Source organism: Cervus canadensis, chromosome 6 (assembly GCF_019320065.1).
Source record: "Cervus canadensis isolate Bull #8, Minnesota chromosome 6, ASM1932006v1, whole genome shotgun sequence".
NCBI lineage: Eukaryota > Metazoa > Chordata > Mammalia > Artiodactyla > Cervidae > Cervus > Cervus canadensis.
The window spans coordinates 41310063-41336490 of record NC_057391.1 but is presented as its reverse complement, the minus strand read 5'-3'; the positions used below and the strand labels follow the sequence as shown (position 1 = coordinate 41336490).

The window sequence follows — 26428 nt, the reverse complement described above, 5'->3', positions numbered from 1 at the left end:
CTTTCTGAGCCAAGTGTTATCTGTTACAACTATTCTACCCTGCTGTTGTAGCATCAAAGGAGCCACAGACAAGATGTAAATGAGTATAAGGGGCTGTGTGCTAATAAAGCTTTATTGACAAAAACAGACAGTGGGCTGGATTTGGCTCATGAGCCATAATTTATTGACCCTTGCTCTAGAAGCACATTCCAAAGGAGGGCTGGATTGTTCAGGTTCCTAAGGCAGGTATGGACAAATCTTTCAGTTTAAAAAAGGCATTTGGAAAAATGTTCCAATTTTAGTAAAATGAAATACGCTGCTGAGTTCCATGTCATAAGATGCTCAGGTCTTCTGAGGAAGTGAAGCTTTGATAGTTGACAAAAAATTTACTACCTGTGGTAGCTATCTATGTGGGTTAATTTACATTGAAAATCTGCCAACAAAAGATTTCTATTTAAAGTCCTGGCTCAATATGTTAGGTCCAACTTAAGGCAAAGCTATCAGGTTAGATCTGGGGAGTGAGAGAAAGAAATAAGTAGATTATTAACTTCCATGAAACCTTTACGCTGTTTGACTTCTCAGCGAGACCATGTGTGGTTTTTGTGTTCTGAAGAAAAAAATCCAAGGGTATAAAAGAGAAAAAAAGTAAAAATAAAAATGGTGGATAGAAGGACTAGACCTAAAGATAGACACTAAAAGTTAGAACATACATCAGGATAGAAAAAATTAAACCCAAGTGAGAAGGACTTCTTTACAAGGTCAGAGAAGTGAACTGGTCGATTGCTATGTTTTGTGGGTTCTCCAAATCCTTTGGCTAGAATTCAGCCATGAACCTAAATTCTGCTTTGAAGTTACTCAGTGAACTAGTTTTAATTTATACTATCATTTTATTCTGGAATATTCCAGAGAGGGCAAAGGCACATTAGAAAATGAACTTTTGCCTAACTATTAAGTTTCTCTCCCACCATCTCTGGTTTCATCGCTCTTGATAGAATAGTCAAATGACACCTGGCTACAAGTCATGACAAGGCCAGCTGAGCCTGTGGGTGACACCATCCTTACCTTTATCCTATCGATGTTGGCTTCCATCTTCAGTTGTTCTACCAGTTTCCTGGCTTGTGCTATGCTGGCGGTGTTGTTGCTGGCCATTGGAACGCTGGGCGGGTTTCAGATACACTAGGAAAGAAAACAAGAAGGAAAAATACATCAGAGAAATCACCAGCTGCCAAATGTGTGGGTTCACCATAACTGGGAGATCCCAAAAGAATGACTGCAGTCAGGCCAGGCTTCTCCAGCCATCTACATCCCCAATCCAGCACTGTGTCTGAGGGGCAAGCAGACCAGAGAGATGAGGATTGCTTTTCTTCCTCCCTATCTCTCCCCCTTCCATTCTTTCTTCAGGGGGAATCATTAAATCAGCTAAGAAGAACTGCCACATGAAGAAAGCAAGTTATCAAATTTATCTTAATTTATGAAATTTATTACAGAAGGGGACAACAGAGGATGAGATGGTTGGATGGCATCACCGACTCAATGGACATGAGTTTGAGCAAGCTCCCGGAGTTGGTGATGGACAGGGAAGCCTGGCATGCTGCAGTCCATGGGGTCGCAAAGAGTCTGACATGACTGAGCGACTGAACTGAATTTATGAAATAAATTTATGAAATAAATTCAAAACAGTAAGGGTGACAGTATGCATAATTATTGTTGTTATTTATTGGGTACTGCTATTGTTAGATATTGTTTTAGAGAGTGGAGTTCTGTACCTATGTAGATGGTAAGATAATTTCTTTGTCTCTGGCTCTGCCAGATCTCTTTCCATCCTTGCCGCCCACCCCCTTCAAATCCTATCCGAATTTCATTTCTCTTCTAATTATTTCTTGACCCCTCCCATCTCACTTTATTCTTGCCAATCACCTCAGAAAGTATCCTATTTTATTTTCAGTGCCCACTTCCCCCATATTTTGATCAGGTCTTCCTCCATGTCAAGGTGTCATATGCTATTTCTGGACTGTAAATTTGCCCTTTAGGTCACTGAAGCAATGTCTGAGAGCTGCAATTTAACTAGAGTGCATGACCCCATAAATGAGAAGCATTAAACACTGCTTTAGTCAATACCAGTTGAGTCTTGTTCGGAAGATATTATATTAAAAACCATGACTTCCACTAGCTTTGGGGAATATTTTTATTTAGGGATAAAGTAGGCTCAAGCTACAATTTCAAAAAGGAAAGAAGTCACATAGAAAACCTATAGAAAGAAAAATAATCCATAATAAATTCAGTACATAGGTTTTTACATATTCATGAAAATCAGGAAACAATTTTTATTTAATTACCAAAAAAGCAAAAGTCTACAAATTATTTTTTTTGGTTTCTATTTCTTGATATCTAGTTCTTCAAGACAATATAAGTAATTAGACAGAACTCTTTGTGAACAAAGAGGTCTCTGCATAGAGAATGTTATTTTATAAGAATACTGCAAATGCCAACCCAAGAGCACACAGTATAAATTGGAAGATAGTTAACTGTTTCAGGGGCTTCCCTAGTGGCTCAGATGGTAAAGAGTCTGCCTGAAATGCAGGAGAACTGGGTTCGATCCCTGGGTCAGGAAGATCCCCTGGAGAAGGGAATGGCAACCCACTCTGGTATTCTTGCCTGGAGAATTCCATGGACAGAGGAGCCTGGTGGGCTACAGTCCATGGGGTCCCAAAGAGCTGGACATGACTGAGTGACTAACACTTTTAACTGTTCTCTCAATTTATTTTCAAAGGGCTTTGAGACAATAAAATGGGAAGGAAGGCTGAAAGAATTTTGAAGCCAGGAAGATCTCTGAACTCGTTTCACATGCTTGAAGATCAAGGGAGGGATATTGCATATAAAAACAAATAAACAAAAGGGAGGCTTTAACAACAACAATGATTTCATCAGCATGGTTAGGGATGGAATCATTTAAATATAATTTAACCCACAGGTAAGTTATATGCCCCAAATCAAACAAACATCTTACAGCCTCGTAAAACGTCACAGGGTCAAGCAAAAGAAAGTGAAAGTCGCTCTGTCGTATCTGACTCTTTGTGATCCCATGGACTATACAGTTCATGGAATTCTCCAGGCCAGAATACTGGAGTGGGTAGCCTTTCCCTTCTTCAGGGAATCTTCCCAACCCGGGGATTGAACCCACTTATCCAGTAGCATAGCATAACTCTTCCATTCATACAAAGATGGAAGGAGCCACGATCTACAGGACCATGGAAACTGCTCTGGGAAGTTAATATTTCCTCCAAATTAGAATTATCACACTAGGATATAGACTATCACAGAATTTCCAAATCCTCATTGGACCTGAGGGAGCTGTGAGTGACTGGTCAGCTATGATGCTGGCTTTGACTCTAAACCAGATCACACAGTAACTTGTGGCAGAGACCACAGCTTGCTTCTAATACCGCTTTTCCTTGTCTTTATCAGTGATAACAATTTTTTTTTCTTTTTAACAAAGACCACAAGAATTTTAGTTGAGTATATTTTGCTGAAAAATACACTCCCAGGTTCCCTTGCAGCTTCATATGGTTATTTGACTATGTTATGGCCACTGAGACATAAGCAGAAGTGTCCTTGAAGGAAAGGGATGTGCTCTTTGCCTCCCCTTCCTCTTGCTGCTGGCCTGGAAGGCAGTCATGTTCAGGACAGGGTTCCACCTTGAACATGTGGCCTAACACTCCAGGATGAGCAGGAAGGGATGGTCCTTATTGATACTGTAGAGCCACAGTGTCAGCTGTGAACTGGCTGCCATCTACGTGAACAGAAATAAGCACCTATCTTGTTTATACCACTATTATTAAGGGTTTCTCTGTTGTTAGCTAACAGATCTGCCATTAACTGATTAAATGACCCATTATTTTCATTTGAGTATCCAGGAAAAGTCTATGTCCTAATGCCTGTTTATGTTCCCTGGAAAAGGCATAGCTTTCCTTAGGAGGCTGAGATGGAAAGCGTGTGAGTTTTCTATTACTGCTGTAACATATTAGTGTAAATTTAGTATTACTAGCTTAAAGAATATAAATTTATTATCTTACAGTTTTGGAGGTTAGAAGTCTGAAATAGGTCCCACTAGCCTAAAATCAAGATATTGGCAGATATTCCTTCTGGAGGTCTAAGGCAGAATGTTTCCTTTCCTTTTCTAGCTTCTAGAGATTGCTGACATTCCTTGGCTCTTGGCTTTTTTCTTCATTTTCAAAACCAACAAAAGTGAGTTGACTCCTTTTGATTCTTTATCATTCTGACCTCTTCTGTAGTCACCTCTTGTTTTGACTCTCCTCTGCCTCCTTCTTCCACTTTTAAGAACCATTGTAACCATACTGGATCTACTCTGATAATACAGGATAACCTCCTTATCTTTAGGTCAGCTAATTAGCAACCTTAATTCCATTTGAACCTCAAATCCCCTTTGACATGTAACACAACAATCTGCAGGTTCCAGTTACAGGGACACAGACATTTTGGGGGGCCTTTATTCTATCTACCATGGAAGGAGACCTCTGTGCAGGTAGAGAAGGAAAGTGGGAAGGTGGAATGTTGAGATAGGAAAAGAAGAGGGATGAGTCAGGACACAAGTCTAGAAATGCAGGGGAAAGAATACAGAAAACCTAAATGGTCTTGAAACCATTTACCTCACATTGGGACTTGAACCCATGTGCCAGGATTTGACCTTAGCCAAAACCTAGTTTGGGACTCAAACCCACATGGCCAGGACTCGAATCCAGCCAAAACCCTGCTTGGGACTTGAACTCATGATCTTTTAATTAGAACACACTTACCTGATGTCTGAACTTACTGAGGCTCGGGTTCTTTGTGTCTCAGAGCAGAAGGAATTCAGTGAGAGGCAAATGACAGGCAAGAAGTAGATTTACTAATATAGGATGCTTGTAAGAGATGCCAATGGGCAGGAAAGGGAGCTCTGCCCAGAGGACTGAGTGGGTTACAATTTATAATGAAAAAGGGTCTTTCCCCCTTTTTCAAGTAGACATAGATGCAGACATAAGGCATATATCACTAGCTCCTCCTTCATATTAGGCAGTAAAGTGTCTGACCCTATGAGGTCACGGGCTACCCAGGGGGTGCCAATGGTAAAGAACCCGCCTGCCAATGCAGAAAGGAGACATAAGAGATGCAGGCTCCATCCCTGGGTCAGGAAGATCCCCCTGGATGAGGGCATGTCAACCCACTTCAGTATCCTTGTCTGGATAATCCCACGGACAGAGGAACCGGGCAGGCTACAGTTCTGTTGCTGCTTATTCGCTTCAGTTGTGTCTGCTTCAGGATATAAGGTTGCAAAGAATCACATGACTGAAGCAACTGAGCATGCATGCCCTACGAGGTCTAGAATTATGGTATGCAGGAAGGGGGGGTAACATTTTTCTTCCATCTAATGGCCTGCGGCATATATTGTTGTTTTGCTCATGGTTTTATACTTAAGCAAGCCTGCTTCATTGAACCTATTCCAACAGGTTTCTTGAGCGATCATTAACTTACAGTGGCCTCCTAAAGTTTCCTAGGTTTCCTTCTCTATCTATAGTCTCCTACCAGGACTTCTACAACTAGTTGTGTAACTATGCTATTCTATCCCTATCAGTCTTAAGAAAAAAAAGTAGACAAGGGGTTTGGTGTGTGCCTCTCGTTTTAGAAAGATCCTGCATATTTTTGTTTTACCATACGACCCCCCCAAATCTAGAGCTGCTTTTAGAATCACTTAGTGTTATTTTCTTCTTTTTCACCTTCAGCTGCTTTCCCACAAAAGCGATGAAGAAATCCCCCTCGCAAAAACTGAAAAAACTATAGAGTCCTAGACCAGTGTTCCAAAGAAGTATGTAATATTGAGATTTATAAGACATATATTTGGTCTTTGACCTGTTCTTGGCTCAGAGCTCCAAAAACCCTTGTAATCTCCAACGGTAATAGGAATATAGGTCTTTGGTTATGTTAATGAGGTGACTTTTTGAAAGCCCTTAAGCAACCTGGGGATGGCAGTTGGGGAGGGGGGTCGGGGTGGGGGAGGCTGTTTGCCAGGAGAACCAACCATGTAATTAGAGGGTTGGAACTTTCAGTACCTCCCCCCACCCCAACTTCCTGGAAGGGAGAAAGGTTGGAGGTTGAATCAATAGCCAGTGGCCAATGATTTAATTAATTGTGACTATATAAAGAAGGCTTCATAAAGACTTAAAAGGACACGGTGTGGAGAGCTTCCTGGTTGATGAATTCGTGACGATCCTGGAAGGGCGGTCTCCCTAGAGAGGGTACTGAGCTCTGCACACTGTCCCCACATCCTGCCCTTTGCAGCTCTTTCATCTGGCTGTTTCTGAGTTACATTCTTTTATAATCAACTGGTAACCTAATATATAAAATGTTTCTGAGTTCTGTAATAGTAAATTAATCAAATCCAAGTACTTTATATTTTCAAGTATTTTGTTAAAGATTTTTGCATCAATCTTCATGAGATTATTGCTCTCTTCAGCTTCCCTTTTCTTTTTCTTTATTCCTTCCTTCTTTCTCCCTCTCTCTTTTTTATCCTCCTACCTCTCCTTAGCTTTGGTGTCAGGAAAATGCTTGCCTCTTAAAATGAATTGGGAAGAGTTACAACATGTATGGATGTGAGAGTTGGACTGTGAAGAAAGCTGAGTGCCAAAAAATTGATGCTTTTGAACTGTGGTGTTGGAGCAGACTCTTGAGAGTCTCTTGGACTGCAAGGAGATCCAACCAGTCCATCCTAAAGGAGATCAGTCCTGGGTGTTCATTGGAAGGACTGATGCTGAAGCTGAAACTCCAATACTTGGGCCACCTCATGTGAAGAGTTGACTCATTGGAAAAGACCCTGAAGCTGGGAAGGATTGAGGGCAGGAGGAGAAGGGGACGACAGAGGATGAGATGGCTGGATGGCATCACTGATAAATGGACATGAGTTTGAGTAAACTCTGGGAGTTGGTGATGGACAGGGAGGCCTGGTGTGTTGAGATTCATGGGGTCGCAAAGAGTCAGACACGACTGAGTGACTGAACTGAACATCCTCTTCTATTTTTTGGAGGGTATTGTGTAATACTAGTGTATGGCTAAATATTTGATAGAAACCATTGATGATATCATCTTGTATCATCAAAACCAAGGAGGAGGTCATGGGAACCTCTGATTTATAACCAGGTTGGGGGAGTGCGGAGAAGGCAGTCTTGTAGGATTTAACCCTTAACCTGTGGAACCAGATGCTGTCCCTGGGCAGACAGTTGAGAATTAAAGAATTAAGTTAAACTGCAGGACAGTCAACTGCATGAGAGGATTGCTTATTGGTGTGAAGGGTACCTGCATGTCAACACACAGTCAGATCTCAACTGCAAGCCCAGGTTGTACTTCTGACTGACTGGTTATAATTTTTTTGAGTATATACCTAGAAATAGAGTTGTTGAATCATTGGGTAAACTTATTTTTAATACTTTGAGAGACAGCAATACTGTTTTCCACAACAGCAGTGCCAGTTTACATTATCACTAAAAGTGCACAAGGGTTCTAGTTTCTCCTCATCCTCATGAACACATTATTTTCTTTCTTTCTTTTTTTTTTTTTGAAAGTAGACATCCTAATAGTGTGAGGTAGTATCTCATGCAGTTTGATTTGCACTTCAATGAATGATTAGTGATGTTGAGCACCTTTTCATGTGTTCATTGGCCATTTGGGCATCTTTTTTGGAAAAATGTCTATTTAAGCCTTTTGCCCATTTTACAATAAAATCAGGTTTGCTACTGTTGAACTTTAGGAGTTTTCTATATATTCTGGATGTTAACCTCTAATCAGACATATGGTTTGGAAATAGTGTACTGTGATGCATAAAAGTTTTTAATTTTTGTGAAGTCCAATTTTTCTGTTTTTTCTTTTGTTGCCTATGCCTTTGATGTTGGAGCCAGGAAATCACTGCCAACTCCAAAGCTGTGAAGGTTATACTCCACTGTTTTGAAGGAGAGACTATACTAACCTCAAAATATATCATGATGGTATATTGATGATATTGAATTAAAGTTACTTAAGAAAACAGTCATGAAAGAAGAACACTCTCACTCTCTTTGTCCCCTTGAAACAAAGAAATAAATCTCCTATGTGAAAGTACCCACCCTCTACCAGGAAGCTAGAGTTATCCTCATTGCCAGAGATGAGGAATTCAGGGCCAAGAGGGCTATATCAACAGACCTTGTAACCTCTTCCTTAATTTGCTACCCCAAACCCGAACTCTGTTGTCTAGTCAATTCTTCACAAACATATTGTTTCCCTGACTAGAAGGTAGAAAAGCTGCCTGTTTTGGCCACTTCTTTGAGTCTCATATCTTTACAGGCTCTTGTATGTACAAAATCAAATTTGGTTTTCTCCTGTTAAACTGATTTCAATTTAATTATTAGGGTAATCAAAGAATTAAGAATGGAAGAAGGGGAAAGTGTTCATCCTCTACAGCTTAGGTGCCCAAAGTGGGGCTTTCCCCTGGCTGAACACTGTTCACCTTTGGGCTGCTGCAGTGGAGAGATCCTGGGACCTCTGACAAGTGCTGGCAGAAGGAAAGAATTCTTACCAAATCAGTCTCCCAGATCTCTGCCTGCAACATATGGTAGAAGTGAGAATGATAAGAGTGCTTTTCTTTTTCTAAATTCAGATTAGTAAGAGAAAATATTTGTATGAGTTAGTTTTTTGGGTATAGCAACTTGTAAAGATTTGTTATGAGTATGCTTGCTATCTATTGATTCCTTTTCTTCTAGAGATGGTGATTGTTTTCCTTTTCCTCCAACTTTTGTGTCATTTCTCATAAGGAGAAAAATCATAGGGTAGAATGCAGGCATAAGTTCTATAAGCCTGTTGTTTGAGCTGCCTTCACACCCTGGTGAGTTCATGGTTTTTATCAGACTGGCATCTATTTAGACAAACTTTGCTCTGGGCTCTCTAATGTCAGAGAGTAAAGTTTTTCTTTCATCTTGTTCTATATCCTGAGAGCGTGACTCTGTGACCAGTAAGAATATTCTCTGGTTTCTGCTAGCCAGAGGGTGCAAATAATAGCTTGCATATGGTGGCCAGTTGAATAGACTGAATTCCAAGGCATGAAGTCACAGGCATTGTGCTCTTTGTCCAACCGTTTCAGCTTTCAGGGGAGTTTGTCATAAAGGGTCCTCGTCCATAAGGGGTCTTTGTCATCTCAGCCTTTGTTGTCTAGTTAGTGCTGGAGAAGTCTCATTCTATCAATGCCTGCCCGGTGTTGCAGCTTAGTAGGTCTGTGACTAGAGCAGCCTTGTGTTCTTGTCAGAGACTTGAGACACTCTGTAATACTCTGTAATACACCGTTATTACTGCCTGGGACAACAAAAGTCTTTGCTTTCTTAGGCTAAATTTGGGAATAAACTTTCTGGATCTTCTGAGGGCTGTATCTTTTGCACTTTCCTTTGGGATGCCTCTTGCATCCACAGTTAAACCATATAAAGGCTTTTTGGTTTGAGTCACTATTGTTATTAATATAAGTTCCTACTCATCAATGACCAGACAAAGGATCCTTTGAACTAGCCATGTTCGAAAAAAGTTTTTTAAGGAGGCTCTCACCCTAAACAACGTCTTACTGGTGCCTATGGAAAGACCAAATTAAAAAGAGAACACCATGGAACACAATGGCCATAGCCTTAGGGACTCTCTTAGCAAGATGAAAGAACAGACATTAGACTTAGAACAAAAATTAAAGACCACATCCGACTTAAATTCCCCTTCATCTCCTCAGCAACTTCTCTTAGTTCCCTAACTCCTCCATATTTCCCAGAAAATCCCTTAAACACCCAGCCGACTGTTTGAACCTCCCTTTCTCTAAAAGATTTATAGAGAACACTCTGATCTCTAGGCCTCAAATATATAGGTTACTCTTGTAAATGATGAAAGCTGAGAAGTAAATTTAACAGAAGCACCCAGGATGGAGAGTAAGGTTCTCTTTGCTATCCTTTACAGCTCCTTGCCTTCTGGGACTCTATCATCAGGCTCTGCCAGCTTCAGGTCTTTCCATACAATGTCCTTTGCCCTTTGCAGATGTATCCTGGACATACCTACCCCTACCCCATGGACACCACAAAGAATTCATATCCCCTGGAGAGCAACAGATTTTTCAAATTACAAAACCCTTTTATCTCCACCTTCAGAAGATCCTACCAAATTTTAAAGAGGTATTAAAAAGATTAGTGGCCATTTACAACCCTTTTTACAGAGAAAAACAGATGACCAGAATTTCTCCCAGGCCCTCCTATTAAATGGTCAGGAAATGGATCAGCTGGAGGCTGATGTTTAGCAAATGTATCAGTATTACATCTTTTTATATATTATGTGCAAAGGTATTGGCTTTTCCATCCAACATGAATTGGTCTAAGGTTAAGTTATACGCTTAGAAAAAGGAGAACATCCAAAGGCCTTTGTAACATGCTTTGTACAGAATTTTCAAAGGCATACTGCATTAAGCCCTGAAGATCCAGAATATAGAAATCTTTCAATTTCCTCCTTAATAGGAAATTTTCTCCTAAATTTAACAAGGCAAATTCAAAAGTCCTGGATGGATAGTCAACCTCTAAGCATTGTGATAGAAGCAGCCACGTAATTCTTTAAAGATAGCTTGCAGGAATGCAGGAGAAAAAAGGAATTACAATCAACAATACTTGATTTATCTGCTTGAATCTTTAGAAAAACAAAAGCATAACTTTGAAAGCAATGCAAAGTCCACTTAGACCTTTTCCTGTTTGCCTTCAGGTGTTTGCAGATATTATTAAAAAAAAAAATCAGGACACTGGAAGTACAATTGTCCTGACTTAAGGGAAAGAAGACAAAAATTAAACAGCAATTATCCTAGACTTCTGATAATAAAGATACACCAAAATTCCTAGGAGAAAACTTACATTCTTTCCCTGTCCCTTGAAAATGTAAATCTTATCATGTATTTATAATGAAAATACTTCAGAAGGTAAATAAAACACTGCTCACAACTGCCTAAGACAGAAGATAAAAAGGGGGTGGGGGAGGTTTTTAAAAATATAAACTGCTATAAAACTCACTTGCCTAAATCAAGTTCACAGTGTTCAAAAGACTGTCAAGGATGATCTTGTCAAGGACAAACACAAACTTAAAAGTCTTCTGCACAAACATTAGTAGCTTTAGCCATTTGAGAGAGTAACCTTAATGCATTCTGTTTGACAGAGATATAATTTGAATTCAACTGTTATTTATAAACTAGTGTTATTTTATTGTACCTGATTCATGGCTCAAATTTTAGAACAAAAACTATAGTCTGCAATCTGTCTGCATGTTTACATATGTCTATAAAAATATGTTATGTATATGTGCCATTTCCTACCTCTGTATGGTATTGACAGAATCAGTTTGCAAGTGAGCTCTATTTAACTGGCTTACGCTTTAGCTCTTATGAATTAAGCATCCCTAAAACTCAGAAATATAGAAACTAACTCAAATGTTTTTCAAGTTCATGTGATGTGGGATAATCTTTGCTAAGTAAACACTAGCTTAAGTTTGTTGGTTTAATTAAAGTAGACATGTCTTCAGAGTTATCAGCATTAAGTATAATGTAGACATGCAACTTTTATTCTACCTGGGTTTGCGTGTGTTAGTCGCTCAGTCATGCCCAACTCTACAAATCCATGGACTGCAGCTCACCAGGCTCCTCTGTACCTGGGTTTACTAGCCAAGTAAGCTCATGATATCCCTGCTGAAAAATTTGTAAACAAGAAAAATAACTTAAAATGATGGCTGGCTGTTTTGCTGTTTATGAAATTTTCATGAGTGATCTAGATATGACTGTTGGGAACAACTGAATTAAATAAATGTAAAGTAGGATAAAAATTTTTAAGTGAACTTTTCAATAATAATTATGTTTTAAGATGTCATCCTAAGTAGTTTCCCAAATCTCTTTGGTAACTTACATTCTTAGAGTTTGCTCAGTTAAATTAAATGATAGAAATTTATTGACTATCCATATAATTTCCAAATGAGATAAGGCACAGGAATATCAATTCTTGAACTTTTGGTTTCTTATGACAGAGAAACCAAAAAGATATTTGGGTCTATTAGTAAACATATGTATCACATTGAAAGGTTACAATACAAAGAAACATGTTTCCAGAAATTATAAAGTGTATTCATAAATTTGCCAATCCAAGAATACTGGTATAATGCACGGTTCATAACTGCTTACTTCTTGGTTTTTACTAGAAATTAATGTTTTTCTAGTTATGAAGAGTTGACTCATTGGAAAAGACCCTGATGCTGGGAGGGATTGGGGGCAGGAGGAGAAGGGGATGACAGAGGATGAGATGGCTGGATGGCATCACCAACTCAATGGACATGGGTTTGAGTAAACTCCGGGAGTTGGTGATGGACAGGGAGGCCTGGCGTGCTGCGATTCATGGGGTCGCAAAGAGTCGGACACGACTGAGCGTCTGAACTGAACTGAATGTTTTTAAGAATTAAAGACTCTAATCAACAAATGTAATTGAAATTACTGAAGATAATAAGAAAAACACCTCTATGCAAGGAAAGTTGGTTGCATTTAGGTAAAAAATGGTATGAGGTATGAAGATGCATTTTTGTTAAGAGAAATGAAGATAATTTTATCCTAAATTAAGGTTGGTTATTTCACAATGGGAGAAAGAGAAACAAAGACAAACTAAATTGAAAATAGAAAGTTGGGAAGTAAGAAGGAGAGAATTTTATCTTGTGCAATCAAGTTGGCTAAAATATGAGTTTAAAAAACAAGCTTTAATATTAATAGTGTGCTCATGTAAAATTCAGTTCAGTTCAGTCAGTCAGTCATGTCCAGCTCTTTGCAACCCCAGGGACTGCAGCATGCCAGGCTTCCCTGTCCATCACCAACTCCAGGAGCTTGCTCAAACTCATGTCCATTGAGTCGGCGATGCCATCCAACCACCTCATCCTCTGTCATCCCCTTCTACTCCTGCCTTCAATCTTTTCCAGCATCAGGGTCTTTTCAAATGAGTCAGTTCTTCGCATCAGGGGGCCAAAGTGTTGGAGTTTCAGCTTCAGCATCAGTCCTTCCAATGAATATTTAGGACTGATTTCCTTTTGGATGGACTGGTTGGATCTCCTTGCAGTCCAAGGGACTCTCAAGAGTCTTCTCCAACACCGTAGTTCAAAACCATCAATTCTTTGGTGCTCAGTTTTCTTTATGGTCCAACTCTCACATCCATTCATGACTACTGGAAAAACCATAGTTTTGACTAGAGGGACTTTGTCAGCAAAGTAATGTCTCTGCTTTTTAATATGCTGTCTAGGTTGGTCATAGCTTTTCTTCCAAGGATCAAGTGTCTTTTAATTTCATAGCTGCAGTCACCATCTGCAGTGATTTTGGAGCCCCCCAAAATAAAGTCTATCACGGTTTCCATTGTTTCCCCCTCTATTTGCCATGAAGTGATGAGACCGGATGCCATGATCATAGTTTTTTAAATGTTGAGTTTCAAGCCAGCTTTTTCACTCTCCTCTTTCACTTTCATCAAAGGCTCCTCAGTTCTTCTTTGCTTTCTGCCATAAGATGGTGTCATCTGCATATCTGAAGTTATTGATATTTCTCCCAGCAATCCTGATTCCAGCTTGTGCTTCATCCGGTGTGTTTATATTTGTATGCTATGTTATATTTGTATGTCATAAAACATACAAGTGTGTTTTATGATATATGCATAGGTATATTCCAGAAATTATATGCAATTTCTAGAAACCTGGTATGTCCAGGCATAATATGATCACTGGTTATTATCTTAGAATGTATGTTACAGAAATAACAAAATTTCCTTGTTAATAGTATTGTAATGAGCTAACATTAGATCTTTAAGCCTGGACATTTTAGTCTTTTGTCATTTACACTGATTGTTTTACTTTGATGACTTTCACAAATGTGTTTCATATTCAGAGAAATTCATGGAAAGGGCTCTGAGGAGTTCTGTGGATTACGGGCTTTTGACAACTTTCAGATCATACCACTGAACCAGGTAGGGATTTATAGAACTCTAAGGAAAACTGGATTCATAAAACTGCTAACCAAAGATCAAAATCAAGAATTAACTACATGGGATGGAATGAAGATGATCATAATTTTTATGACTTCTTGTTTGAAACATTGCTAGTTCTTCAGTGCTTTGTTTTTCCAGATTCAAAGAAAAAATTTTTTCTTTTCTCAAGCTATTCAAGACTCAGAGCAATTTGGTAAAGTATAACTTTGTGAACAAAGATGGAGCATTTACTTTTTCTCCCTATTTCATCCCTCCAGAATTAAGAAATTCTCAGTGAGTATTCCTATTTTAATGGCAGTATAATTATTTGCACAAATTCAGTAAGAATTTGTTCTCTTTATTAATAGGACACAGTTAGAAACATTGTTTATATTACCAAGGCTTTGATTAGAATGTCTTATTTCAGAGAGACATACATAGATTCAAATATGACCAGAAAGCTTTAAGGAATTAAGACTGACTTTATGGAGCCAATAAAACCCTTTGGAAAAATTAGCCAATCCTGTTTACAAGGTTCCTGGCAGCCTTGTCTGGTGAGTAAGGAAGGTCACCTCCTGGCAAGCCTGGGAACCTTAGGATATTTTGCAGATCTCAAAAAGAGAAAAATGCATCCAAATCTACAGGGACTGCAGGCAAAGTTTGATGGAAAATCTTTTGCATGGCTTCCTAGCCTAGAGAGGCTTTTAAGAGTTTAATCTGAGATTTTTTATAAAACGTTTCAGCAAAGCAAACTTTGAAAGAGTCTATATGGTTAATATTATTCTTGCTGCACTTAGGTAAATAATCAGGCAAAGTTTATTGAAATTATACTTAACTTGTGAACAAGTTAGTCTTATTATGGTCATCTTTCATAGAAATGGAGGTAATTATAGTGAAAAGTTTTCCTCCCCTACATTTTTTTCTAAGAATTTTATAGTTTTAGCTCTTACGTTTATGTCTTTGATCCATTTTGAGTTAATTTTTGTATATGGTAAGGGTCTAACTCTATTATTATTAACTTTTTTTTTTTGCATGTGGATATCTAGTTTTCCCAGCACCATTTGTTGAAAAGATTGTTCATTCTTTACTGAATGGTCTCATCATTGTTGAAAACTATCTGTCTATATATGTGAGAGTTTATTTCTGGTCTCTCTATTCTATTATATTGGTCTATCTTTATGCCAGTACCTTACTTTTTTATGCTACTTTAGCTTTGTTGTAAGTAAACTGTGAAATGTGAGTTCTCCAACTTGTTCTTTTTCAAGATTCTTTCAGCTATTCAGGTCCCTTGACATTCCATACAAATTTTAAGATGGCCTTTTCTATTTCTATAAAAAATATTGCTTAAATTTTAATACAGAATGCATTGAATCTGTAGATTGCTTTGAGCAGTACTGATATTTTAACAATATTAAGTCTTCCAATCCATGAACATGGGATGTCTTTCCACTTATTTATGTCTTCTTTGTTTCAGCAATGTTTGCAGCTTTTATTGTACAAGTTTTTTATCTCCTTATTTAATTCCTAAATATTTTATTCTTTTTCATGATATTGGAACTGGAATTGTGTTCTTAATTTCCTTTCCAGATTGCTTATCATCAGTGTATAGAAAAGCTACACCACTGATTCTTAAAGGGGAAGAGGAAACTCTTTGTCTTCACCCCTACCTGAGTTACCTGAGTCGAGAGTAATTGCTTGCAAGAAGTGTTGTTGAGGAGAGGTGTGCCTTGTGAATACAATGGGGCCAAGAAAAAGTGTTGACAGAATCCTGTTAGATGCTTAGGCAGTTTCAACTTAGACAAGCATCTTAGGCAAGCACTGATATTCTTTGCTAATGTTTCTGTTTCATTTTACATGTAACCCAAACTAGGCGGAAACTATTTTCCTAAGAGGGAAGGGAATGGTTGAAATACACTGACAACTGAAATAGCTAAAAGAAAAAGTAAAATTGTGCTGAAAAGATCATGCAGACAAAGCTTTAAAATACACACACATTTCTTAAAAATAAACAACAAAAATAAAAATAAAATAAAATAAACAACAATAACAAAAAACCCTTTTAGTTAATAAGAAAGGGAGATTAATTTCTATAGATCACTCCCCCTCAGGCTTCCCTGGTAGCTCAGCTGGTAAAGAATTTTCCTGCAATGCAGGAGACCTCGGTTCAATTCCTAGGTCAAGAAGATCCACTGGAGAAGGGATAGGCTACCCACTCCAATATTGCTGGGTTTCCCTGGTGGCTTAGCTGGTAAAGAATCTGCCTGCAATGTGGGAGACCTGGGTTCGATCCCTGGGTTGGGAAGGTCTCCTGGAGAAGAGAGAGGCTACCCACTCCAGTATTCTGGCCTGGAGAAGTCCATGGGCTCGCAAAGACACGATAGTGACTTTCACTTTCATTTTCACCCCCCCTCACCCTATCAGCCTAGTCTGGACTGCTTTCTGATGTACTGCAGTTTACCTTTGCAGGGGTCCAGCCTGGCAACCAAGTTGTGGCACAGAATATGAGTGGTTACATATCGATGAATTTGAATCAGGAACTATAATGCTGCAGATAAATTCTTTCAGAATCCCACAGCCAGTATCTTTTCTTAAAATTCTAAAAATCTATCCTCAGGAAATTCGAAATGCAATCTATTCTCCAAGCCTCACACTAGAACTACAGGCAGTAGTTCTTGGCCAAGGGAGGTATCATCCAACATGCGGCGTTTGGAATGTGTGGGGTGGGTGGGTTTTGGCAGTACCCAGGGGCCACCGGCATTTAGTGAGCAGAGGCAGGAACTCGTCATGCCCTCTAGGATGCCAGGCAACAATGAATCACGCTGTTTAAAAGGCCCACAGTACCCTCAATGAGAAAGGACTCTGAAAAAATAGCCATAGAGCCATGCATGAAAAAATCTGCTTAAAGAAAGAACACCGTAAGAAAAGGTTCAACTCACTGGGCTTTTATGCTTATGTCTTCTGATCCCTAGTACCTTCCCAGTGAAGAATAAGTGCTCATAATTCTCATTAGCATTATTTTGCTTTACGGATATTTGGTCCATGTTCATTTATAAAAAGAGCATAGTCTCTTTTTTGCAATGTACTGGTGGAATGAGATTATTCTGAGTTATATCTGCCAGTGAGGGGAAAAACAAACAACAAAAACCCCTAGAACAATTAGCTTGTGTGTGAGGGATCAGTGGAATTTTGCAAGAATGTCCTAATTATCCCACCTGGATTCCAAACTCAAGAATAATAACAGAATACATTTTATTCTTTTCAACTGAGAACAGTAGACCTCCATCCCTGAGGGTCAGGCTTGTTATGGAATAATAACCATCAGATGGTTTTCTGTCTCTAAAAATACATCCAGTATTTTAATTTCTTTTAGGAGGAAACTTTCTGTTAAGAAACTATACATTTTCTTGTCACTTAGGCTTGGGAATAAATACACAACCCTTTATTCCTGTGGCACAAAAATAAATAAGATCGAGGGATCTTTGCCTTGGAGACTGTAGGTTAATTGTGGAGGATTCCATTCTTTTCATACTTTAATGGTGTTTTTTAAGCATGGATCCAGGCAAGCTTCCCTGAGGCCTTTCATTTTAATTATAACTGTGTGTTTCTCTGAACTGTGTTTTGATATTTGCAGTAGGTGCTGAGGGGGTTTGATTTATTTGTTTTGTATATTTTCAGGTTAAAATTACATTGGGAATAAAACAAACAATTTCTAAGTCTAGAAAACAAATTAGAGGTTTATAGTCTTCCAGTCAATTGATGATATCTATATTATTCTCATTTGTCAGTTAGCCCTAGCATTGGTGATTGGTTAGTAGTTAATTTTAAATTAGAGGACTAATTTCAAACTGGGCTTCCCTTGTAGCTCAGAGGGCAAAGAATCTGCCTGCAAAGAAGGAGACTCGGGTTCGATCCCTGGGTTGGGAAGACCCCCTGGAGAAGGAAATGGCAACCCACTCTAGTATCCTTTCCTAGAGAATTCCATGGACAGACCATGGGGTCGCAAAGAGTCGGACACGACTGACCAACTAACACATAACACACAATTTCAAACTATTCCAATTTAGAATTTTTCAGAGTTACTACAATTAGTCACCTGAAAAAAATGTATTTGTTAACTGTTCAGACCTACAACAAAAGTTTGAGCTTGGTCATTCTGTGACTCACTTTTTGATCCTTACTCTAATTTATTCTGCAACAAGTAAGTATGTCATCATCAAATGGATTAGATTTGCTATAGGAAGGACTGTCAAATATTCTTTCCTGTAAAAGTCCTTCAGAGTCAAAATGCTAGTAAATGTATGAATAGCGGCTACACAATGAATCAAATAAGAATTGTAAAATACCCTGCCAGGTTTCAGGGTAGCTTTTTGACAGGCATTATCCTCTCATACCAGTTGACCATTTTGACTTGAAAATAACAAAAGAGCACATTGCAACCTCTACTCCTCAGCAAACACCAAACTTTTTGGTTCTCCAGCCACAAGGGATATCTAAAATCAATACAGGATTTATTTGTGAAGCTGGTTGCTTTCCCCTCAATACTTTCAAGGCCCAGGGCATCGGGGATAGAATTGATGTTGCTCACTCACTTTTTCCCAATCACGTGTTTCAACAACTGGAGACGTTGCAAAGATTTCTTTTGGACGTCACAGTGTCGTGACTTTCACTCGCCTTTGCACATTTTTGAGGAGCAGTATACAGTTCAGAAAGGAGATAAGTACAGAGCAAGTGGGGGGAACAGAGGAGGTAGGGTAGGGCATGTGCACACAGGCTTAGGAATGCAAGGACTTGGAGACAGAGGTTGTGGAATAATATGGACTCCAGGAGGTGCGGGTGAGCATCGGGAGAGGGTGGGGAGGGGCAGGGACTGGGAGCCTCAAGGAGTTCACTGGCAGCCAGAATCATGAAAGCCAGACTCCACACTACCGGCTTAAGTGAAGAATTTGTAAACAAAACAAAACAGGAGCCCTCCAAGTGACTTTCCCCTCCTCCTGTCCCTATCTTTAAGGGCTTCCTATTTCTGAGAAATTGATTTTACAAGCCTAAATCTCTGTTCTATCAGCAGAGGACCAGGAACTCAGACTAAAAATGAACATTAGCTTATAAACCAAGGGCTTGCCATGTGCCAGGAACTGGGCCAAGTGCTCTAGAACATTATCCTATTTAATCCTCATAACAATCCTAGGGAAGTAACAAGCACCACATCCCTAGTTGGAAGAGACTAAGATTAAGTCAGAATGTGAGCAAGGCTGTTTCTAAAGCAAGCTCCCCAGGGAAAGGTTTTTCCTTTGGCCTATCTCAGTTCACATTTTTAGAGGCAGCAGACTGATCCTGATCTGGGGGCGATGGCATAGGTTGGCCATTTGTAGCCATTGGCCACAAACAGTGATTTTTACTGTCTGTGCAGCTACAGGGAGAGCTAAGGCAAATGAGGGCTGGTGTGGAAGCCGCACCAATCAAAAACGCTCTGGGGCCAAGAGGGAAGAGAATGAACCAAGGAAGCAATCAATCCACTGTGTACTATTTCCATGTGGTTTTTCTGGGATGGTGCCAATTTCCAAATGGGAGAAAGGCAAGATCATGTCTGACTTCCTCAAATCAGCACGGGAACTGTCTAGGCTGTGGAGGTGGACAGTAAGACATGGCAAGCTTCCCTCTCTCACTTGCTGCCAGAAAACATTATTTGAAATGACAATTCTCCACTTTGCAGTAAACTGTTGTTTTCAAAACAACGTCTCCATAGACACAAGCCTTCCTCTTGCAAAAAGGATCACTGGTTAGCTGCTTTTAATGACCTTGACAAACACGAAACTCTTGAAAAATGTTGACTCAAAGTCATGGATTTCACAGGATTTTGTAAAATGAAACAGGAGTGAATAGGCCATGTTGCAGCTCAAGAAATGACATTTAAGCTTTTAGATCTTATCTGAGTCTTAGACAAGGAAACGGCTCGTGTCCACAGATGGGAGCCGACATTTTTAGATGTTAGATGGGCTTTGTTCACTCCAAGGAAACAATATTAGTGTTTTATACGGCATATGTCAGATTTTCTTTTCTTCTTAATATGGAAGTCCAGACCATGAACCTCTAGGGTTTCAACAAAAGAGAAATAATGAAACTGTTTCCATAGAAATGGCTCTGTGAACCTACTGACATCTAATACTCCACCACAACAGGCAAGGCAGATCAGACAGGCAGCAGCCTTCTGTTTTTTTTGTTTTTTTTTTTGTAGGAAATTATCTATTGGTTAATTAATTTCTTTAAAAAAACAACAAACCCACAGCTTTAATCTTGCAAGGAAGACTTGCCCCCCTGGACTTCCTGGCCACTGCTCATATGGCTCCTTACAAATTGGTAACATCAGAAGTCCCTTGGCTGAGCTCCCCATTGCATACATGCATGCTAAGTCACTTCAGCCGAGTCCAACTCTTTGTGACCCTTGGACTGCAGCCCCCCAGGCTCTTCTGTCCGTGGGGATTCCTCAGGCAAGAACACTGGAGTGGGTTGCCATTTCTCACTGCAGAGCTCCCCAATACAGCCCCCCAGTAACAATCAAACCTCCTCCATTCAAGTTTGCTTTTAATCATGGTGGTGTTTGGGAATATTTCCAGTGACGCCAATGAGAGACAGTACAAAAGTAGAAAAACAGAAACTAGGAGAAGATCTGGATTCTAGTCCATGTTGATACTCCCAGCTGTTAACAGCAGGGCAATCATTCGCTCTTTCTGGGCCTCCATGGCTCAGCAGTCAAGTGAAGCTAGTAACTCCAAGACTGCACACATGTGTCTAACATTTGTGACAGTGTTTTGAACATTGTGGAGTGCCATACAAGGAGCAGGCAGGAATAGACAGAATGACCAGCACCATTTATTTAGCAATTACTAAGCACTGTGTCCTAGAAGGATTACATACATAATACCTAATTCTCACAGAAAGGGACATGGAAAGGAAATCAGACACTAAGAAAGGCAAAGGGGAAAAATCTATGATCATGACCAACTGTGATTATTAAGCGAAGAACTCAACAAACAATCCAAGGAGGGAGGGAAACCTTTTTTTGCGGGGGGAGGAGGGTGGGTAAATCTTTACAACCAATTTTGAAATTTCCAATTTGTGTTGACAACCTTAAAGAGATGTGATTATCTGAAAATCAACTGTGACATAAAATTAGTTAACGAGGATTTATTGAGCGTTTAATGTGCGTGACCCAGAAGCATGTGCACTTGCTACGCTCAATAAGTTTCTAAGGAAACCAGCCACTGGGCGAATGTGAGTGTGCACGGGCCACCTCCATAATTCTAGGATGGCACTTCCTTTCATCGGGATCTTCTGAATAGAAAAGCCCTATCCAGTTATACTGCTTGTAAAGGTTTTCTGTGGTCATGGAATAAATTTGCAAGCCTAGTACCTGAGGCTGACTGGTTTCTGCCTCCTCCTCAGGCTGATTTAATTTCCTGGATGTAAAGCCAGCAGAGTATCTGTGCACACATAGCAACTGTTTCCATCAAAACGTCCACGGCCTGCTGCCGCTCCACATCACCAGCCCTCGTCTTCAGTCAGATCAGCCTGTTCTCTGTGCTCCCAGCACAGCTCGTGCCCTCAGCGGCCATGGCTTTGCCATCTCTCTCATCCTTCACACACATCTGCATCGCACAGCTCAGATCATTTCACTCAGGAATCTTCCTCAGCGACTACAGCACCCTCCTTAGCCCCCTCTCAAGGCCACATCAGTCTAGGAGCCTGTGCTAGTATGATTCAAGCTATTTCTCTGGCTTTAAAAAATACAGCATGCTGACTGTGTTCATAATTATCTTTATTTTGTCCAACCATTGTTCTCATAAATATTTATTCAACCTGCTACTCTATCTCCAAAATTGCTCTAAATCTGTCTTTACTGGTTAAACAGCCTCAGCTAGGTCTCATCCAAGGGCCCCCATAGCTGCCATTTCCCCTGTTTACAATGTTGCATGGCTCCTGGGTAGAGACACCCATGGCTGTTACTTTCTTCTTCTGACCTATATCCAAACACCAAGTCTCCTCCTGATCATACTATCCAAAGGACCCCTTTCTAGCCTGTCATTTTCTTGCACACCTCCCTGTTTATTTTCAATTATTATAATAATCTGGAATTATCTAATCAATTTATTGACCATCAGCCTCTCTCCTCCTCTTGATGTTAACTCAGAGCAAAATAGGTGCTCAATGACTTTGAGCATCTACTATTTTTTTTTTTTTTTTAATGAAAGTCCTCCATTGTATACCCAGCACCTGTTAGATCCTCAGTAAGTTCTGCTGCTTCTGAGGAGGACTGCCTGGTACACAGCATCATCTATGCCTCTCACTGCAGCCCCATCAAACAGATGCTCCTCGATACAGGTTGCTTATATTGGCTTTCGTTAAGAGCAAATAAGATTACATAGCATGTTTCCCCAAAAGGTGCCTCCCAGACTCTTATCTCATCTGATCTTCAGGTATCCCCATTCTAGGGGCAAAAGAGCAGCTTCAGACTGGTGCACATTCTTCCTTCTCACCATTTTTGGGGTTGTTTTGGGCAACATCTAAATCATCAATAACTTTTCCCAGGTGCAAAATTACACACACACTCAGTTTGCAAGTGTAAACATAAGTCTGATACTGAGAGCTCCTTTGTAGCACTGGCCCTGAATCACCCTCTCAACCAGTCTGTGACCACTCAACTCAAGATAGAATCCCCGCAGCCCTGAGAACAGAAACCAGAAGGACTCATCTCTCTTTTATTAGTTGAGTTTCAGGGGCAGCAGGGAAAAATTCACTTTTTAAAAAACCATATATTTTTTTCTTTTAAAAGAAATACGTAGCCGTTGAAAAGCTGAAAAACACAGAGGTTCAGAAAACAAAAATCTCCTATAATCTTACCACCAAAGACAACCAAGTTCACCTTCACAGTAATTTTCAAGTGCCTTTTCTTTACTTGAAGTGCTTATTTTTGGTGTGTAATATCATGCTGGGAAGATAATATTAACTAATATATATAATCATTTGCTGGGACCTGTGTAAATGCTGACCTTCTGAGATGTTCTCTCATTACACATTCTGCAAGATTTATCCTTTCCCACCAGCCCCCACATTCTTAAGAAAATAAAGTTATTTTAATGTTTCCCCATTACTCAACTGTCAAACTTTATACCACCTCTTCTAAGGCCATTACACAGCTCTGATACATAGTACAGAGTCATTTTTTCTTATTTTAGCCAACATCGTTTTAAAACTACTGCCCTAGGTGCATAAAATACATTGCCATACCAAAATCCCTTTGATTACATGGAGTGAATAGAGGAAAAATGTAAGAAATTAAAGAGAAAGGGCCAAGTAGCCTTTTTTTGTTTTTTACTTTGTCACAAAGTAAGGACAATAATTGCCCACACTGATTCAAAAATACCCTGGGCTGGAAGGGAGGAGAATCAAGAAAAGGACTCTTCTCCACCGGACAGCTTTTTTTTTTTTTTTTTGCCATCTCCAAAGAGTGCAAGGAACTGTCTAAAATGTTGACTTGGGAAACAGTCCTCTTACAGATTCTATTTTTTTTTAAAGTCAGATTTATCAAGGTATAATTTATACACATTAGAATTCACTCATTTTTTTCATGTGCTGATGAAAGGGTTTGACCATTGTGTATATATAGTCCTGAAACCACTTCAATTGTACACACTATTTTAGGAGCTATTTAACCACCTTGGCTGCTCACTTTCTTCCTTTTCTAGCCTGCCCTCAGAATGAACACTTCTGAGATTGGTCCCCAGGTACTAAGAGCAGTTCTGAGAAAGGAAAAGGCTGTGAACTTGACTGACCTTACTTAATATACCATGGAGTTCATGGTGTTATTAAATCTCAGAGTTAAGCAGGACTCAGAAGTTACCTTGCAGAACTCTCTACCCAAAACAGAAATCTTTTTTATAGCCACTGATTTAATATACTTTAATCATTGGTGACACAGGCTTAGAAATATCTATAAACATGTGGAACACAGAGTGGTCCTGGGTTTCATTTAAAGAGTTGGTCCAGCTTTGGCAGGCCCTGGGGGCTCATAAAAGGAAGTCTTCTTCAGGATTAGGGCTGAAGATTTTTCTAGGAATGAACAAGTTAGAAAATGGCTCCTCTGCAAATTTATGCCACTAACCCTTAAAGAGAGGCTAAATGTGAGACTTTAAATATGGTGGAAGATCCCCTGGAGAAAGAAATGCAACCCACTCCAGTATTCTTGCCTGAAGAATCCCATGGACAAAGGAGCCTGGTGGGTTACAGACCATGGGATCACAAAGAGTCAGACATGTCTGAATGACTAACACACATAACACACAAATATGAGACATTTGAAACCCTCTGAACCAAGACCCTAACTTCACAGATTAAAAAACAAAACAAAATGAACTGCCTTAGAAAATGCAGCTATAACCCAGTGTCAGAACCGAGAACTTAAATTTGGTTTTAAGATACCTGGTTAGATGTACTTTTCACTGTTTCTTGAGTATTTCTAATGCTTTGGTACCCCCTACATTGGAAACATTATAAAGGTTCAGATTTCTCACTAAGTTTCACAGCCTTCACACCCTCCATGTGTGGTCACCACAGAGAAACCCTATTAGGAGAATGGGAGGGGAAGTGGGGGGTCAACGAAATAAAAATATCTTTCTCTCACCTGACCCCTCAATACCCTATGGTGATCACTACCCAACAGTGAGACATTCTAATGGATCAGACCAGAGAAACTGAGCTTGATTTTTCCAGTTTAGTTATATTTTGTACTATTTTTGTAAAGAATGTAAATAGCCAGCAAATTTGACTACAAAGTTTCCTTGATTAGTGAGTGAATAGTATTTGCTAAGCAGATCTCTACATTTTAATCAAATAGGTTTAATGCTGCATGAAGGGAGAAACAGATAATTGTGTAGATTTCCAAGGAGTTTTTTAGAGGCAATCTCTTTTTAGTAAATGTGGTGTCTCTGGATGGAAATATGGAGGGAAAGACAGAGGAGCATGGAAGTAACAGGCCATGACGATGCTTAATGAGCTGTCGGTCATGGCTCTCCAAGGTGTTCATGGTGTTCATGAAGAAAATGTGAGAACCAGCAGGGGCATATTACAGAGAGCGGTTAGTTCTGAGGCTAGAGGTCTGGATGCAAGTTTCAACTTTGCCAAGAAATCAGAAAGAAGTCCTTTCGCTCCTCTGGGCCTCAGTTTCCTTTTCTGTAAAATGAAGATTGAGGTGAATGCTTGCGTGATTCCTTTCTAGTTCTTTTTGCTTGTTGTTCAAGAGATAGTCAAGTAGTTTCACTCTTGTCACTCTCATCATTAAATCCCACAGCTCTACAACTCTTACAACTTAGTTAAGTTTCAACCCAAATTCCAAAACTAAATGTTCAAGGAAAGCAGATAAACATGAAGAAAAGCCCCATGATGAAGAGAACAGCGTCTCCTGAAAGAAGGATTTCAAGCTTCCCATTCTATCAAGTTCATTTCCTGTCTTTCCAGATTACTCTCACTGCACCCAGATTCTAAGAATTCAGGACACTCATCCATTGAGCCTGCTGCCTTTTCACTATTGCTCAAAACCCTCATGTCCTCATATGCCACCTTACCTGGCTTTTATTCCATGGTCTAGCATGAGGTCACTCCCTTTAAACGAACAGCAACTCTGCCTCTTTCTCCCTCAATCACACCAGCTGCTAAAATCCCCAACCCTGGTTGAATCCAACTCCCAAACTACCCTTAAGCAGCTAAGAGTGTTGAGTAAACAAATCATCACAAATTCACAGACATTAACTCAAAGTGGGTCCTTAGGGTTTTCCAGCTTTTCTTCTACATTTCCTTAGTCAACTTTGAGTGACTTTTCTCATGCCTTCTCCTCGTCCTTCAATCTCTAATACTTCTTCGCTCTCTCCATCCTCATTCTTAGCTGGTAACCTTCTAATCTCACTGAAAAACCAGCAGCATCCAGAGAAGAACACCTATAGTCTACTATGACCTACCCTCCCAACCTATGTGTATCTGCACTTCTATGCTAACAAACTGCCTTCTCTTGGATGATGAACTGCCCGTGCTCTGATTTTTTTCTCTATCTTGGTGAGGCGCCCCTTCACTTCAGCCTGGGCTCCCATCCTTATCTACTAAAGGACTTGATCCTTGCCATTTTTTTTCCATTTTCTCTTGCAGCACCAATTTTCCTTTCCTCTTTATTGGAGCAATCACATCAGCATACAAATATGCTAAAACATCTCCCATCTTCAGAAAAACAACAACGATAAAACTTGTCCCATGACTCTGCATGCCCTCTGCAAACCCATTCTTCTGCTTTCCCTTACAGATGACCTGGAAAACTTCTCTGGCCTCTCTGTATCCATCTCTCTTCTTCCAATTCTTTC

At 39.7% G+C, this 26428-nt stretch overlaps 1 protein-coding gene across 4 annotated transcripts in view; it reads right to left on the bottom strand.

Moving 5' to 3' along the window:
* GNG2 (G protein subunit gamma 2) overlaps positions 1-26428 on the bottom strand; it is a 122870-nt gene that overhangs the window by 18877 nt on the left and 77565 nt on the right. For 3 of the 4 annotated variants that reach the window (XM_043471673.1, XM_043471674.1, XM_043471675.1), the window contains one exon: positions 1042-1155. In XM_043471673.1, coding sequence (XP_043327608.1) covers positions 1042-1128 — 87 coding nt within the window. In that variant the 5' untranslated portion in view covers positions 1129-1155. Of the gene's footprint in view, positions 1-1041; positions 1156-4260; positions 4266-5824; positions 5839-26428 lie in introns of those variants that run through there. The other variant, XM_043471676.1, reaches the window with a different exon arrangement.